Source organism: Passer montanus, unplaced genomic scaffold (assembly GCF_014805655.1).
Source record: "Passer montanus isolate IOZ18808 unplaced genomic scaffold, ASM1480565v1 scaffold2, whole genome shotgun sequence".
In the NCBI taxonomy this organism is placed as follows: domain Eukaryota; kingdom Metazoa; phylum Chordata; class Aves; order Passeriformes; family Passeridae; genus Passer; species Passer montanus.
The window spans coordinates 7,560,015-7,576,528 of record NW_024366591.1 but is presented as its reverse complement, the minus strand read 5'-3'; the positions used below and the strand labels follow the sequence as shown (position 1 = coordinate 7,576,528).

Here is a 16,514-nt window from a genome sequence, read left to right as displayed (position 1 = left end):
GCTCAGTATAGAAAGTGGGAGGAAGAAGGAGGAAGGGGGGGACATTTGGAGTGATGGCATTTGTCTCCCCAGGTAATCATTACACATGATGGGGCCCTATTTCTGCAAAGGCAGACTCAGGATGTATGTGTGTCCCACATTCAGCCCTCATCTCTCATTTACCAGTCATCTGCAGATGACCACTATGGAAAAAGGACTGGCAGGAAAAAAATAAGGTCATGCATTCATCCAAACCACTTCTTAAAAGCAATTTGCATGTGTTTGTCCCTCCTTGTCTGTTGTCTGTGAAGAGGAGATAGAAAAAGCAGGTCAGGACTCTTCCTTCTACCTCTATTGGCACCCCTGCTGTGCTTCCCAGTACAATTTCCACTGCATTCCTCATGTCCTTTTGCCTCATCTCTCCTGTCCTGCACATACTTGATGACCAGTATGTTGTCAGCATTTGGAAACACGCTTTATTGCAGCTCCAGCCAGCTGGGGAGGAGGATGCAGCTCTGGAGATGTGTCCCTCCTGTCCTGCACATCTCAGCCCTGTCAGCACCGAGGCACCCCACAGCCACAGCCAGCTGCGGGGCAGTGACCTGGAAAGGGCTCCCGTGTGTGGCAGGGGCCAGGGCAGATGCAGGCAGGGACCCCCACTGAGGCTCCACTCCACTCCAGAGCTGCAGCAGCTCCCCAGCCTCCCTCCAGGCACTGTGCACAGGGAGAAAAGCACTGGCTGTTGGCTTTGTTGCCATGCTTCCCTGCAACGACCTCCCCCTGCTCCTCCACTCACCCTGGAACACCTGCAGGGGCTTGGCTCAGATGAACCTTCACCCTGCTCCTCTTCCTCCACCTTGTGCCCAGCAGGTTGAAGCCATCCACTCCTGCCTCCTGGAATTTTTCATGGTGAAAAAGCCTGGCAGCCCATTTGATCTGGTCTTCAGAGGGCACTCAGCATGCAGTGATTTGTGGTGTCCTGTCTAATTTCCCTTACCCCTCCAAATTGTTCCCTGGTTCCCACACTATGCCACCAGAATCCCCTCCACAACTTGAAAGGCTTATTTGGCAAGTCAGATATAGCAAGGCATGACTTTATAAATAGAGAGGGGCATGGCTGGGGACTGTGCAACATGACTCACAAGTCAAACTGCCAGTGAAGAACTTATCAGATACTTGCTTTAAATATTCATTTAGCAATACCAAACCCTCCTTACAGTTACACCTCCCCTACAACACCCTTTCCATGTGCCGTCAGTGTGTTTATGCTGCTTTCTCCAAAACTATTCCAAAACCACTTACTGTTGTGCTGGTCAGAGATAAACCAGGGTCAGAAAGGAAAAAAACACCTCCTTGGAGCTTGAGCCTGCCATTGCTTCCTGCAGTGCAGCTCAGCACTCTTTCCCAGCACAAAGTCAATGGCATAACGATTATGTCATAAAACATTTTCTCTCTTAATGTTTTTAGGTTGGTTTTTTTTCCCACCCATATATCTTATTTGTCAATACTACAACCCCTACAGAACACCTGTGGTCCAGACTTGGGTCTTACTGCTCTTCAGCTTTCTTCTATACCCTCATTTGCTCAACTGAACTTTAATTCAGACAGATTCTTCCACAGAAAATGGAGAAAAAATAATGTGAATTATGACATGAGCAATGAGATCTCTGCAGAACTGGCAACTGATTCAATGCATACATCTTATACATTCCATGGCCTCAAGCCATGCCAGGTTCTGGACCTACAGCAGCAAAATTAATTATTCCTTCTTTCTCCTTTCTTCTTCCTCTTGTGATTTCTTTTATTGCTATGGCTTTTTTACTTGATCTGGGGCCTGATCATTCAAGCACTTAAAAGTTAACCAAATCTGCAGGTCCCCCTCAGCTTCAGTGGGGCTGAATCAATCATGTTTGCATTGCAGCAGAGGGTATCTGAGGCTGGGTACACGGGCTGAAACTTTGCTGCAATGCTGAAATAGAGCCAATCTAACAGGCAAAAACATTAGAGCTGAATACTGGATGTAATGCCACTACGGCACCTGGAGGCTTCTCCATTACTTCTGGGCTGCAGAACATCCCAGACACCTCCTCTTTACGTGGCTATGCCTCCATCCCAGTATTTGTCCTGTCCTTGCCCAAACCCCCTGCCCAGGCATGAGTCCTTCCCCTGCCATCTGCTGACCTTGCAATATTTTCCGTGTTATTCTTTTCTCTCCCTTTTTATTTTTAAACGGTGATGCACATTCAGCAGGTGCACTCCCCGGGCTGCCCACAGTCCTGCTGCAGCCTTTGCCACACAAAGCTGCAACTGGTGAAGAAACCAAGCACCTCCAGTTTGGGCAGAGCCACACCTGGTTTCTGGATTATGATCAATGTTTTGTGACAGGAGTTACATCAACTTTCCGTCAAACAATTGTTTCTCCACTCAGGCACTTGTGCAGTAGGCACTTAAAAAAATAAAGCAACGTGTCAGCAGAAGCTAAGTACCTCAAGGATTAAATTACACCCTTTTAAAATTGACTTAGGAACTTAGCTCCAAGTTCCACTTAATACCGTATTTTGCTGTCTAAGCAGAACCAATCTTCTTTATTAACCTGTCTGGCATTTAACCCATAAAAGGTGAACAAAGGAATCCTAACACCTTCATCATGGAGTCTTGGCCAGGATGAGCTGTCTTCTGTGGACTAACAAAAATTAAGGAAAGAAGGAATATATCTCGAAGTAGAAGATCTAAAATGAATCACCATGTTTCTCCTAAAAGATTTATCCCAAGAAAGATTTTGCATATTGTCCCTGAGTAGACTGGTTTGAACACTGTCATTCTCCTAAATTTGCCACTTCTATTAGATTTGAAAAATAATCTTATCACAATGGGCTCTTGAAGGGCCAATATAGAGGCATCATGATCAGAACAAGGACAGAAACTGCTGGTGTTTTGTGTTGCTGGTGGGAACAGCTGGGGATGAAGTGGGAGCTCTGGGCTCTCAGCAAGACAAAGGACTTGCAGGAGGCACAGCCAGAGATTCCCAGAACCACCCGTGGCTACTGCAGCCTCCAGCTTGTGGCTGCAATTGGAAAATGTTCAGATTTCAAGACTTTCTCTGGTATTTGTGCCAGGAAACTGGGCTGCATGACTTTCAGAGCTAAATTTAGGATCACAACTATTTCACATTTCCCAAACACCTTCTATGACAACATCTCAAAACCCTTTATGGACATTAGCTATTCTTCTTTATCTTCCTTTGAGATGGAAAATAGGAAAGCCACTTGCTGGCAACAAGCAGAGCTGTGAATGTTGACTTGCTCATGGTCACAGAGGAAAACTGTGATGGAGGCTTGGTATGGGAAAGGAGAAAGGAGAAAAAAAAATAACTTTCTAATGTGAACTGCTTGGTTTCTGCAGTCACAGAAACATGGCCTGTTACCTGCTGCAATGCTGCTGGGATTAAGTGGGAATAACACCATCACTACTTCAAAATGATTGGGATAAGGAATTTCTGGTAGCTCTTAGTAGATTTTTTGTTTTAAAGTTTTTCTAGTGTTGAGGATAAGAAAGGGCTTCCAGGACAAGAAATCCTTACAGAGAAAACACCCTGCCTTTGGAAAAGTGCCTCAGTGCCCCCACACTACTCCGAAAAACTTGTGGCAAGAAAGTGGGCAGCTTTAGCACCTGCACCTCCTAATTCTCAGTACAGAATGTAGTGCAGGACAGGCAGAGCTCCCCATGGTGCCCTTTGGTTGTGCTCTGCAGGCAGGTAGCCCAGTGACACCAGTGTTCAATAGCAATCTCAGACTGGTTTAGACTCTTATGCCTCTGTTATTGTAACTATTTTTGTGATTATTCTTGCTAAGAGGAAGAAGATACAGTTGCTCTGGGAAACCTTGTGGGCTTCTTTTGTGTTGATCTGCTTCAGATCTCCTTCCTTCGCTCTGCAGGCACCACAGGGAGGTTTGGGAAGAGCAGGACTGTTCTGCCATTCTCTGCTCCCTCAGCACGGCTGGCAGTGCTGAGGTTCTTGCATTGCCCCTTCCCCCTTCCCAGCTCTGCTCTACCCCGAGCAGCACCAGCAGCTCCGTGCTGGCCACTGAGACAGCAGTGTAAACTCCCTTCATTTTGCACTCAAACAGATTACAGTGTCTGTGCCCAGGGGGTTTGGGAAAGTGGCAGTGTGAGGTGGAGGGTGACTCTCCTGTGGCCACCATCAATCTGCCCGTGGGAGCAGCCTTGTCCCTGCCTGCACGCAGCAGGGCAGCTCTTCCCCTGGGAAAAGAGCAGAGCTACACCCATACAGGGATCTCCTTACACACCTGTACCTGAAGCCTTACAACACTTCTGCTTTGGAAAGAGGACAAGCCAGCAGGAATGTGGCAGGGTGTGACCTCCACTGCAAACACAGCCCAGCTCCTCGTGTCCCTGCGAGCCAGGCTCGAGGGCTGATTGGTACCTGCTGATGCTGACTTTGGGTGCTCATCTCTGAACATGTGTCAGAGTCTTCTTACAAGGCGATCTTCCCCCTTTTCCCTCCTCCCTCCAGCAGCAGATTTCTCAACTTTAGAGCCTTGTTTACCCTGGAAGAGAGAGAAGCTACTGGAAGCCAAGCAGTGAGGACACAGGGGAGCAGGGAGTGTTTGTTTGGAGCGAGTTATGGGTGGGAGTGATGTGCCAAGGAAGAAAACTGCTTCCAGGGATCTATATATATGCAGCTCCCTGAGGTGGGGTTACATCGAGGCTCATTCCCGGGCTGCCTGTGGCACTCCCTGACCATCAACAGCCAGGACTGCCTCCAAGCTGCAGCTTTATTTTCAGAGCGTGGCCTTGAGCAGCCGAGACAAGACGGGGTTTGGCCTTGGTCCCTGCGAGCACAGAGGGTGAACTGCCAGAGCCACCGCAGTGCGGGGGCTTTGCTCACAGATGGCCCCAGCTCTGCACAGGACAGGGCAGTTTCAAGGTTGACAGCATGTTCTGGAAGGGGGAAATGAAAGATTTCTCTGACATCTGCTCATCCCCATCACACACAGCTCACAGCCCAGGTGGGAGCCAGCAATGCTCCAGCTTTCCCTGCTGCATAGCAATCAGCGGCTGCTTTATTTTTCAGATCCTGGACAACTGAAAAACAGAGTCTTTGCAAGCTGCAAATACAACTACTTCCCAAAGCCTGCAGCCAGAACATTTTGGTCCCTCCAAAATATGTTCTAGCCATGAGGGTCTGAAGAAGGTCCCTAAAGCTGCCAGCAATTCCCAGGAAAGTGCACAAGGCTGGGGGATATTTCCAATGGTCCCATTGCTAAAGCAGCCCACACTGACTGGCATCTGTCCCACGTGGGAGCCCTGCATACCAGCACTGCCTGCAGTTATCCACTGGCTGATCAATAAGTTACAGTCACCCTTTGCACTCCATTTTCCAGCCCCAGGAGATGAGCCATGAAAATCTATACAACTGCATAGCTCTCTCTCTCTCTGTTTTTTTTTGGTTTTTTTTTTAGAAAAAATGCCTGTCTGGTTGAAAAATAAATAAATAAACAAATAAACCCTAACAAGAAATGTTCCATTCAATTTTTTCCCCCTGTGGATTAACGAAATAGAAACAGCATAAAATTTTCTTATAAAATAAAATTGTTTAAATCTTTGAAGGTCTTCATTTTAATGGCTCACTTTATGAGTTTTCTGTGAAAAACAATGATAGTTTTCAAGTGTCCCTTTAGTAAAATTCTTTTAATAAACATTATTGTCCAGAAGTCCATGGGAGACGCACAGTCAAGAGAGTACACAGTGGGGCTGTGCTGATGCCAGGTCTGAGGGGGTGTCCAGGTCCTCCCAGCAAAGCCAAGCCCAGTAAATACCGTGGGTCAGAGTGCTTTTTATTTCTACAGTTTTGGAACCCAAGGGGAGAAGCATATTGGGGTGCCAGTTCCCTTTTCACAAAGCCATCACCTTTGTGGGACAGTAGTCCATCCTGGGCCACATTCTGCTCTCTGTGCAAATGCAGATTTCCACTTCAGCAAAATCTGCATCAAAATAAAATTAGGAAGCCTCTCCAGTGTGCTCATCTTCTCCAGGATGGATTTCCTTTGCTCTTTTGTTCAGAGGCTCCCTCAGAACCCAGGTTTTCCCTTACCTCCTTATATGATTGAGGTACTGGCCCAGGCATCTGCAGATGTGGGAGAAGCTTGCATCAAAACCCAGCCATGACTGTGCCTCCCAAGCTCATCTAAACAGCACCACATCATTCTTTGCCTTTCAAGGACTCTTCCTCTCTCAAGATTTTCCATTTCTTGGTGATATTTGGACTGAGGGCAGCTTCTTGCATTGCCCACTGGGTGTTGACTGAAGTTATGGAGGGTTGTCCAGTGCTGGTCCTTTGCCTTTCAAGGACTCTTCCTCTCTCAAGATTTTCCATTTCTTGGTGATATTTGGACTGAGGGCAGCTTCTTGCCCACTGGATGTTGACTGAAGCCCTGGATCCAGATGGCTGTGGAGCAAGCAGTGAGCTGCAGCCCCAGATGATGTTTTTGGTGCAAGGAAGAGCCATTCCCCTTCATTACCCTCCCTCCCACAGTACGTGAGTGTCCTGCATCCTTCCTTCTATCCCATTTTACTCCTCTGATGCCCCATTTATCCCTCTGCCTTTCTCAAAACAGAGGATGCTGGTCTTGGGGATCCTTTGGGTCCTGGGGATCCTTTCTGTGCTGCCAACAGTGCTGTTAGAGGCACAGGGGAAAGGGTAATGAAATTACTGGGAACTGCACAATAAAGACCAAACCCAGACCACTGTGCAGAAGCAAAATTCTCCAAACCACCTTCCCAACAAAGGGGCTTGTGAGCCATATGAAAATCCAACTCACCTGTTCCCAAGCAATCTGTGTCTTCAATTGCTAAAAATATTAAGGAAAACCCCAAGCCCAGATAAAAGGCTGGTTTCAGGATAAAGAGAGTGTTTAAGTTTGAAATTAAAACCTGAACAGTGTGGTTTCATAGGCTGAAGACTCATGGCATCCCTGTTCATTGATTAAATGATAAAAACAACAAACCAGTAATTTCTTTTCAGCTGTTAGAACGTACTTTAGGTCATTTATCTTCAACTGGATGAAATTGGCACAGAGGCTGTGGAGAATACCTGATGCTGTGGGTTAGAGTGAGACCAAATGCTGCTGTTAGAGGCGACAATGACATGTCAGTGGCAGCATCAGCTTCTCAGTGCAAGGCAGTCTGACAGCTGAAGGACTCACTTCTGCCCACAGCTGTGCTCATGAGGGGTCCTTAACCCAAGTTTGGCACTGCAAAATATAAGCCTTCCTTCAGAAGGAGTAAGCATCTCCTGATCCCTTTGATTTTGATATGGCTGGAGATGATAGAGAGCTCAGCATCACTCCTGTGCTCATGAGGGGTCCTTAACCCAAGTTTGGCACTGCAAAATATAAGCCTTCCTTCAGAAGGAAGGCTTATATTTTTAATCCCCTTGATTCTGATACGGCTGGAGATGACAGAGTGCTCAGCATCACTCCCCCTTTCAAAAATCAGCCTCTTCCACTGTGGGTTTAGGGCCATACATTAATATTATAGGTGAAAAAATAGAGTCTGAGAATGCTGTCTAACTCATGAGGCTATCATTCTAAGCTAACTTTTTTCTGTGCTTTTAAAACATTCTTTTAGTTAAATAGCAGAAGCAGCTTCTAAAATCCATCTCACCACCTAAGCCACAACTGAACCTGAGATCAGGGATCAAGTGTTGAGGACTTAAGGCTAAGCACCTCCCAGAATCCCAACAGGGAGCTGGCAGGTGGAGTATGTGCCACTACACAAATGGCAACAAAAGTTCTTTTTTGCTTTTTAGAAGCAGCTGGTTTTTGAGAAGCAACTAGTTTCCAGTCCCTCCTCAGTCACTGAGCCTTAGGGCTGCCCTGTGGCCCTCCCTGCTCTCAGGTACCAGGGAAGGACCAGGGCAGCTCCTCCCACAGGCTTTTGCTTTGGGATAGTGCTAAACAAAAAAGTGAACTCATGTAGGGGGTCTCACTTTAATGCAAGTAAAACCAGCTAAAATGCAAAACAAATGCACCCTTAGCATAGCCACAGCAGAGCAAAAAACCTCCCTGGGCTGGAAGTTTGTCTGAAAATCATCTCTTTTTTCCCTGGTACTGCTGTCTCCCACAGCAAAAGAGCACCCCAAAACTCAGACACTGCTTTCATGACAGGGTCCTGTGCTCCTGGAGTCCTCCCTCTTCATAGGCTGATGGCTCCTGCATGGATGTCCTGACCTGGGAACATATGCCAAGCCTGACGGGACTTTAGGATGGCTCCCAGAGGGACTGGAGCTCCCAGAGAGAACACCTGGGGTGTGGGTGTGTGTGAATGCTGGAAATAAAGGGGGTCCCAGAGCCCCGGAGCCCCAGTAAGAGAGAAATGAGACAGGCCAGGGGCACCTTTCTGCTCTGCCTCCTCACGGCAAACAGGGCAGGCAAATGCCCGCGGCAAGGGGAAGCCCCTGGGATTTTCCTTCGGGCTCCTGGGGAGTTCCTGAGTACAGGATGTGATCCCGGGAAGGGGTGGTTCCAGGGGCAGAGGAGGGGGTGGTCCCTTGGCAGGCAGCTCCCCCTGAGTGCCACTGGCAAGGGCAAGGGTGTCAGGCAGGGTGAGGAAGTGGCCCTGGCTGCCCCCAGCCCCCCGGGACAACACGGCAGCAGGTGGGCTTCCCATAAGTGGAGTGGAAAGCTCTTTATTTAACCTGCACCCGCCACCTGCCCTCAGCCCCAGCCTTGCCTTCCTCGGGAGCGTGCCAGGGCTACTTTTTTGGCAGGCTGAGCCAAAAGAAATGTTTTGCAAGCAAAGGCTCCAGGTAACCCTTTCCTGCCTGGGACTGGCACGCTGCAGAGTGCCGGGCCACCCCCCTTGCAGCAGCGGGATGCCACACGCACCCCGCAATGCCCGCAGTGCCACCGAGCAGCCCGCACCCCAAGGCTCACAGAGCTGGCCTGCACCTCAAGGCTCACAGAGCTGGCTCCTCTGGCTGGGCTCCTGTCCCCTCCCCAGCCCCGCTCCCATCTGGGCACTGCTGCCCCACCGCCCCCACACTGCATCCACAAGTGATGGAAGAACCCGAGCAAATGACGACAAGCGACAGCATTAGGGGTGTGACAGAATGACTGATGATTTAATGCTTCTTGAAGTTTTTTGTTTCCTTCCACAGGGCATTGGTTTTAAAAACAAACAAAAGGAGATAAAATAAATTAATTTATGTACACTTTACATACACTGTGTCACATGGAGCTTTGCAGCAACAGTAACCAGAAATTGTTACAAAATAGAAAGTTACATGGCTGTTGCAGGCCCTCGGCTGCCTGCAACCTTGAAGGTTGTCATCCTGAGCGTGGTTGGCAAAGTGATCATGTAAACATGTTTAGAAGCATTTACGGTGGACAATGGATGGGCCGGCTTCATCGTATTCCTGCTTTGTGATCCACATCTGCTGGAAGGTGGACAGGGAGGCCAGGATGGAGCCACCGATCCAGACAGAGTACTTACGCTCGGGTGGGGCGATGATCTGGAAAACACCAAGAGAGCCGAGATCAGTACACACGGCTCTGCTGCGGGTGGCAGCACGCGGCTGTGCGCGGAGAGAAGGCTGCTCCCAGGAGCTTGGCGCTCCAGCCTTACCTTGATCTTCATCGTGCTGGGGGCCAGGGCTGTGATTTCCTTTTGCATGCGGTCAGCAATACCTGGGTACATGGTGGTACCCCCGGACATGACATTGTTGGCGTACAGGTCCTTCCTGATGTCAATGTCACACTTCATGATGCTGTTGTAGGTGGTCTCATGGATACCTGCGGACTCCATACCTGGGGGCAGCAGGGGGAAACAGGCAGGCACAAGTTAAGAGCAAAGCGAGAGCTCTACGTGGTGACTCTGGAGAGAGGGGAGGGCAGCCAAGGGAAGAGAGAGGGAGGGGGGCACACACCAATGAAGGAAGGCTGGAAAAGGGTTTCTGGGCAGCGGAAACGCTCATTGCCGATGGTGATGACCTGCCCGTCAGGCAGCTCGTAGCTCTTCTCCAGGGAGGAGGAAGAGGCAGCGGTGGCCATCTCGTTCTCAAAGTCCAGCGCCACATAGCACAGCTTCTCCTTGATGTCACGGACAATCTCACGTTCAGCTGTCAGGGGGGAGCAATGGCATCAGTGTTTGCAGAGGAGGAACAGGGAGCACTTGTGCTGCCTCCACAGGTCTGCTGGGACTCCAGACCCCCAACCGCACAAAAGCTCCCCCAAGGACTGTTTTTGGGGCTTGCAATGGGGTGAGAGCATCTCTAGAAGGGCGAGGGTTGGAAGCGAGAGGGAACTTTTTGGAGGAGGGAATGGTGCTTACCTGTGGTGACAAAGGAATAGCCACGCTCAGTCAGGATCTTCATCAGGTAGTCCGTGAGGTCCCGGCCAGCCAGATCCAAGCGCATGATGGCATGGGGCAGGGCATACCCTTCATAGATGGGGACGTTGTGTGTCACACCATCACCAGAGTCCAGCACGATACCTGGGGAGACAAGAAGCAGCCAAATGAGAGACGTGGTCCACAGAGGGTCCTGCCCTGGGGGGCAGAATGCTTGTCAGATGTAGGGGACCAGTCCCGGGCATCCTTGCTTGGGGAAGAGGAGCCAGCAGGACTTTGCACTCACCAGTGGTACGGCCAGAGGCATACAGGGACAGCACAGCCTGGATGGCCACATACATGGCAGGGACGTTGAAGGTCTCAAACATGATTTGGGTCATCTTTTCACGGTTTGCTTTGGGGTTAAGGGGGGCCTCAGTGAGCAGAGTGGGGTGCTCCTCTGGGGCAACACGCAGCTCATTGTAGAAGGTGTGGTGCCAGATCTTCTCCATGTCGTCCCAGTTTGTGATGATGCCATGTTCAATGGGGTACTTCAGGGTCAGGATACCTCTCTTGCTCTGGGCTTCATCTCCTACGTAGGAGTCCTTCTGACCCATACCCACCATGACGCCCTGCAGGGGAGGAAAGCGGGGGCTCAGCAACCTCTCCACGGACAGCAGCACGGGGCTCCCCAGCAAGACAGGAGGATGCGGAGGGCTGGAAGGCAGCCGGGATCCGCAGCCAGGGCCGTGGCAGGGCGTGCGGGGAGGCTCGGAGGGGGAGAGCGCCGTACCTGATGGCGGGGGCGGCCAACGATGGAGGGGAACACGGCCCTGGGGGCATCGTCCCCGGCGAAGCCAGCCTTCACCAGGCCGGAGCCGTTGTCGCACACGAGCGCGGTGGTCTCGTCCTCGTCACACATGGTCTCGGCTGTGTCTGCGGGGGCACAGGGCAGGGGCTGAGCCTCACGGCCGGCCGGCAGCCGCGGGCGGGGGCGGCGGGGCCGGCGCTTACCTGGGCTGGCTGCGGGCTCCGCGTCGGGCAGAGAGAGAGGCTCCCGCTCCTCGCCGGGTCACTCGTGGCCGCCGCAGCCGCGCCGAGCCTTTTATCAGGGCGGGCGGCGGCAGCGACCGGCCCCCAGGAATGCGGCCCCGGCCGTCCCCATATTTGGGCGTCGGGCCCGGCGCGGCCCCGGCCCGGCGGTGCCCAAAGAAGGCGCTCCTGGCCCCGGCCCAGGTGAGCCGGGCCCGGCCGTATAAGGCGCGTCTGCCGAGCCCCCCCCGCCACCGCCCGCAGCCGGGGCCGAAATAATCCCCCGGCAGCAGCGGCCCCGTTAAGGGCAAAGCAGGTGGGGGCGGCCCGGAGCCCCGAGGGGCATCGGCTCCGCGGCCACCACGTGCCAAGCCCTGGGGCTGCGAAGGGAAACGCGTCTCACCCGGGCCTTTCCCATAGCTGTAGGTGAGCCCAGGGGGAGAAAGGGAACTGGGAGAGAAGAAGTGACAAGGTAGATCTCTAGTTTGCAGGGCACACGGGGCAACAGCCCATGCAAAACTTAACACATCAAGTTAAAGCCGTGCATCGTTTCCTTGCTGTGATTTAAAAAAGGAAAATAAATGCATGGGATAACATCTGTCAGACAAATGCCCGAAGAGAAGCCTGGTAAAGGATTAATCCTGCTCTGATCCCAGAAACCTGACGTAGTCGTGAATGCTGGTGCCATTACGAGTGCCCATTGCTGGCCGCTGAGCTCGGCCAGGCAGCACGGGAAGCCTGCAGCTATCCCTGTGGCTCACCCTTTCCGAAAGGAGTGCGATCTCACAGGCAAGTCATCCCTGACGAGCTGAAGGTGCTATGCAAGTGAAAAGGAACAGTTCATCTCCTTCAGCTACGGGTATTTAGGCACAGATTCCATGTGGGACACTTGGAAGATTTTACAGATGCTTGGTTTCCAACGGAAAGGAGAGGCAGTAATGCAAGCAGATTTGCAGCCCTGACACTATGTTGATGCAAATCAACCTTCATGATCCTCTCTGAAGACACAATCGGTCAAGTGTAAATCCTTTGAAAATTTAGGGAGTCAGGCAAGAAGGAAGAGGAATAGTAGGCTAGAAGCACTGTGCTGTGAGGAGTCTCCTGAGAGTGAAGGTATTTCTGCAGGTGATTTCCTCCAATGCAAGAGAGCTCAACAGAGAAGCAGACAACTTTTCTTCTCCTCTGTTTAACTTCTGCATTCTCCAGGTTGGCAGCATTCTTCTTTACCTCTGGCAGGCATTTAATTCCTTCTGCTATAGATTTTGAATTCCTGTCAAGTGGTTATTAAAATGTGCTCTTCTCTCACCCTGTTCCTCAACTTGTATTATTCTTCAGTTCTGTCATCAACAACTGGCAGTACAAAAATCGGAAGCCTGAGAGCACTTAAAGGCATCACAACCACCAAATCTATTTACAGAACTGTAGTGCTTCATTGTGGTTTCCAAAATACGGCTGGTTGTGTTGAATCAGAAATCAAGTAACAGAAACCTTAACGTCGCTGAAAGATAAACATCCTTAATCCTGCAATGAAACATGATGCAAGCATAAACCCACTCTATGCCTTCTGCTCCCTTTTATTTTTTCTCTATCCCAATCTATTTTACAGCAAAGTACCCAAATGGCAATGTTAAATTCTCCCACTTCTGAGTAAAATATCATTTTCTGCAGGTAGATCTGATGTTTATCTGGATTCACTAAATGAATGTGGCTCTTGTCTCAAGTCAGAAAGCACTTGGAGTTAGTTTCCAGTACAGGGCACAAAGAACTCACTATCCACCATGCATAGTTTCTGAAACTGATCACAAATGACAACTGAAAAACTTTCCTGCTGCTCTGGCGACAACAAAGGATGCAAATGTGTACTCCCATACTTTGTGTGCTCTCCCTTACTGAGAAAATAACTGTTTAAGAAACAACGTATATCCTTATTCAAGAGGAGCTATCCATCTCCCTCAGGCAGTTTTAACTCTCATCTTTTTGTCACAAGCTTGTTTTTGTTACACTTAGAAACAAGCTAGAGCTGTGGCATTTGCCACCTTCCATATGCAGTGGTAAATGAAGGCATCCTCCTGGAGCAGTAATCTGAGACATGGGTTCTGCACAAGCACAGTTTATTACATAATGAAGCAGAGGACAGAGAGGAGGAATAATCCTGAATCCCAGACTCTTCAAACTTTCCAACAGAATAGAGAACCAGTTCAACATTACTAGTACAAGAACATTAAACATCTGTTTAGACATGGAAGTTATTTTAATGAGGCTTTGTTTAAGTAAACTCATTGTAAGTAGCCTTCTGTTTTGGCAATAGTCAGATGGAAAGCTGTTGTATAAACGCCAAGTGCCTCCCAACCCAGCAGTAGCGTAAAACAGTTGAAAACCCTACACAGCTCATCCTTTCCCAAATGCTGGATAATACTTTTACACCAACCATGACAAACACGATGCAGCAGAGAACCCAAGTACTTTGAAACAATGGATAAGGGTGATCAGAACTGCTTGCACTGGGAGCAGCTTTCCAGAGCTTGCCCTGCCACTCCTGACAGAACACAGAGATCTGGCCAACAGTCTAGAAGGTATGAGATAGCCCCAAAGTGATACATGGTGGACAGTCAGAGATTGCTCTCCAAGCAAAATTCAGGAGTCTAGGAAAAGTTAAGGCAGAATATATTTTGGCAGGGGCAAGCAATCACTTCTTCCATTAGTCCCTTTCTCCCAAAACCCTGTTAAGTTTACCGACGTGAAACCGCCCTCAAAGTGACATTCAGGCGAACACGTGGAATTCTTCCAAGGCTTTAAACGAGCAACTCCTTTGAAGCTGGAGCTGGGAGTTACACTCACACTTCCCAGCCATGCAAGACTGCAGAAGAGCAAAGTTCGCTGCTTAGAACAATCTTAGAAGATGACTGCTAGTGCATTTCTTTCCCATATTAGTTTGAACCTCTCTACATAAATCTATTCTTCCAAACATGTTCAGACTCTCAGTCCAGCTTACTGTATTAGTACAGGGAGGAGGGGAAGCCACGGAAGGGGAGCTGTGCTTTTAAAACTAGAAACTGGATTCTCTTCAACCAATTTAACTTCTGACCTTCTCAGCTGTTAGATCAAGTTGTTGCAGCAGGCATGGAGCCAGACAAGTAAAACATAAGGGCGTGTAAGTTGCTCTGCAGTCAGTTTCTGGCTCTTGAGCTACATGCAAAAGAAAGGTGCAACACATCAGATTGCAGTAACCTTTATTAAAAGACTAAATTCTGTTGTTAATCAGAAAAATTGAGAAATTGTTTTTTTAAAAAAATGATTCCTTTGTCAGATAACTAACTGTGGCACCGGGGTCAAAAAGGAAAAAAGGAAATTAATAGTGCCTACCAGGAGAGACCAAGGCATGGGAGTAAGGAAGATCATGCTGTACTCCCACACTTTCATAACTGCTTTCGAGGTTTCTTCTGAGCCTAGGCACAAGCAGTTGCTGTGAATGACTGCATGGTGAGCTGCTAATCCCATTTTACATGTATACTAGAAATAGCTTAAAGGGAAGTTAAATGGATGCAATACTGAAATGTTTGGAAAAAGTTTAATTTAACAGGTATGAACTGAAAGAATGGAGTATTTACTGGATCAGAAGGCTTTGAATGAGAGCTGCACTTTATTCCTTTCTGTCACAGACAAGCTGAGTGATCAGTAACAAGCCAGTTATCCTTTTTGTGCAAGTAACGTTTACGGGAAACCTGAAATTACCTAGTATCTACAGCAAAAAGTGTTGTACAAAGAGTGGAATTATCTGAGAGAATAACCTGTTGTTTGTTAAGCAATGTATGCAGTCACCCAGCATTAATGTGTTCAGTATTTTCTCTGAACTGAAATCACAGACCCAGCAGTGACAAGACAAGTTTCCCACCCTCTGCAGTGGGTCCCTGTGTTTCACCCTGTGCATTTGTGCATCCTTGAGTCTCAGACAGGACACGTTCTAACCCAGATACAGAACAAAACAGCAAGTTTATGAAAGGCACTGAAAATGAAAACTTTATTTTTATTTCACCTGAAAACACAACTCTGCGTCCCCGACTAAAGCATCAATGTCTATACATTTAAGACCAAATATAGTACTCATACAGACTTTATCACAAGGCTTTAGCAAAAAACCAAACAGAATATAAAAAAAGTTAATATGAATTCAAAAGTTCTTTAGAAAAAATATTTTAAAATCCCAGTGAGAATCATGCTTGTCCCTGAACATAGAGTTCATAGTTTGCTTTTAACACAAATTTGAAGTAGGAGTTGGATTTCAAGTTGCCGAGTTCATTTGCTTGAAGCAAGTCCTTCACCTCTGGTAAATACTCACTTAACTGAACTCCTACAAAACAGAACCATTTATTACAACACTGATTAAAGGACTTTGCATTAGCAGTTAATATAATTTTTAAGTAAGCACCCTGCCTGCCTCACAGCTAAATTACTCTTTTGGAACTGGAAAGCTCTGATTCTATTATACATGTCAAGAAATACCATAAAGCTTAAATAGCCTGTAAAACAGAGTTTGTTTTTTTTTTTAATCCAGAGTCTAGTAATTCAATGATTAAACCTAAAATTCAAGTATTTATATAGCACTTCATCAAAATAAATAAATAATAAATAAAAGAAAGGCAAGAGGAAAGAAAGCTCAGTCATACAATAACTATATATTCAGTTGCAACAGTTCCAGCATAGGGTCTGCAAGTCTTAAAAATGCAAGGGAATTGATAGGATTGTACACCCAAAATTGGAACTTTTTGGAAGTACTTAAGTTTTGTCTTTTTACATGAAGCCTTATGTGTTCTGCAAAAAGTTTCTATGCAGTAATATTTGAAACAGTCTTTGACTCCCAGTTGCTTCCTTTTTCTCCCTCCCTCCTCCATCTGTAAATTCCATGTCCATAACTTCCTATAGCCAGCTTTAAGTGGAGAATGGGAGGTGTATTTTTTTGCTTTAGCTTTTAGAGAGAAAAAACAAAAGCAAAAAAAAAAATTGGTTAAAATAGATTAAGTTCTACTGAGTGACAGTCAATTAGTTACTATCCTGTATCTTACAGAAGAGACATATTTACCCCCAGAAGACCTACTTTACTGTACAGTAAGCAGCTGCTAAAAATCTCTTGAATGCTCTGCTGAGCAAATAAAGAT

General features: G+C 48.1%; 2 protein-coding genes and 1 long non-coding RNA gene across 3 annotated transcripts in view; all 3 read right to left on the bottom strand.

Moving 5' to 3' along the window:
- Nucleotides 1–432: 432 nt before the first annotated feature.
- LOC120501132 lies at nucleotides 433–1,096 on the bottom strand. The gene is made up of 2 exons (XR_005627230.1): nucleotides 776–1,096; nucleotides 433–693 (listed from the first exon to the last, which is right to left on the bottom strand). It is a non-coding gene; the product is annotated as an uncharacterized LOC120501132 (long non-coding RNA).
- An 8,000-nt stretch (nucleotides 1,097–9,096) lies between these two features.
- Nucleotides 9,097–11,504, bottom strand: ACTA1 (actin alpha 1, skeletal muscle). The gene is made up of 7 exons (XM_039707090.1): nucleotides 11,344–11,504; nucleotides 11,123–11,265; nucleotides 10,637–10,961; nucleotides 10,333–10,494; nucleotides 9,929–10,120; nucleotides 9,628–9,809; nucleotides 9,097–9,514 (listed from the first exon to the last, which is right to left on the bottom strand). Exons 2-7 carry the CDS (start codon nucleotides 11,249–11,251, stop codon nucleotides 9,371–9,373), a joined length of 1,134 nt encoding a protein of 377 aa, XP_039563024.1. The 5' UTR covers nucleotides 11,252–11,265; nucleotides 11,344–11,504; the 3' UTR covers nucleotides 9,097–9,370.
- A 3,847-nt stretch (nucleotides 11,505–15,351) lies between these two features.
- Nucleotides 15,352–16,514, bottom strand: part of NUP133 (nucleoporin 133) — a 32,437-nt gene continuing 31,274 nt past the window's right edge. The window contains exon 26 of the mRNA XM_039707510.1: nucleotides 15,352–15,709. Within this exon, the coding sequence (XP_039563444.1) occupies nucleotides 15,573–15,709 (137 nt within the window). The 3' untranslated portion in view covers nucleotides 15,352–15,572. The remainder of the gene's footprint in view (nucleotides 15,710–16,514) is intronic.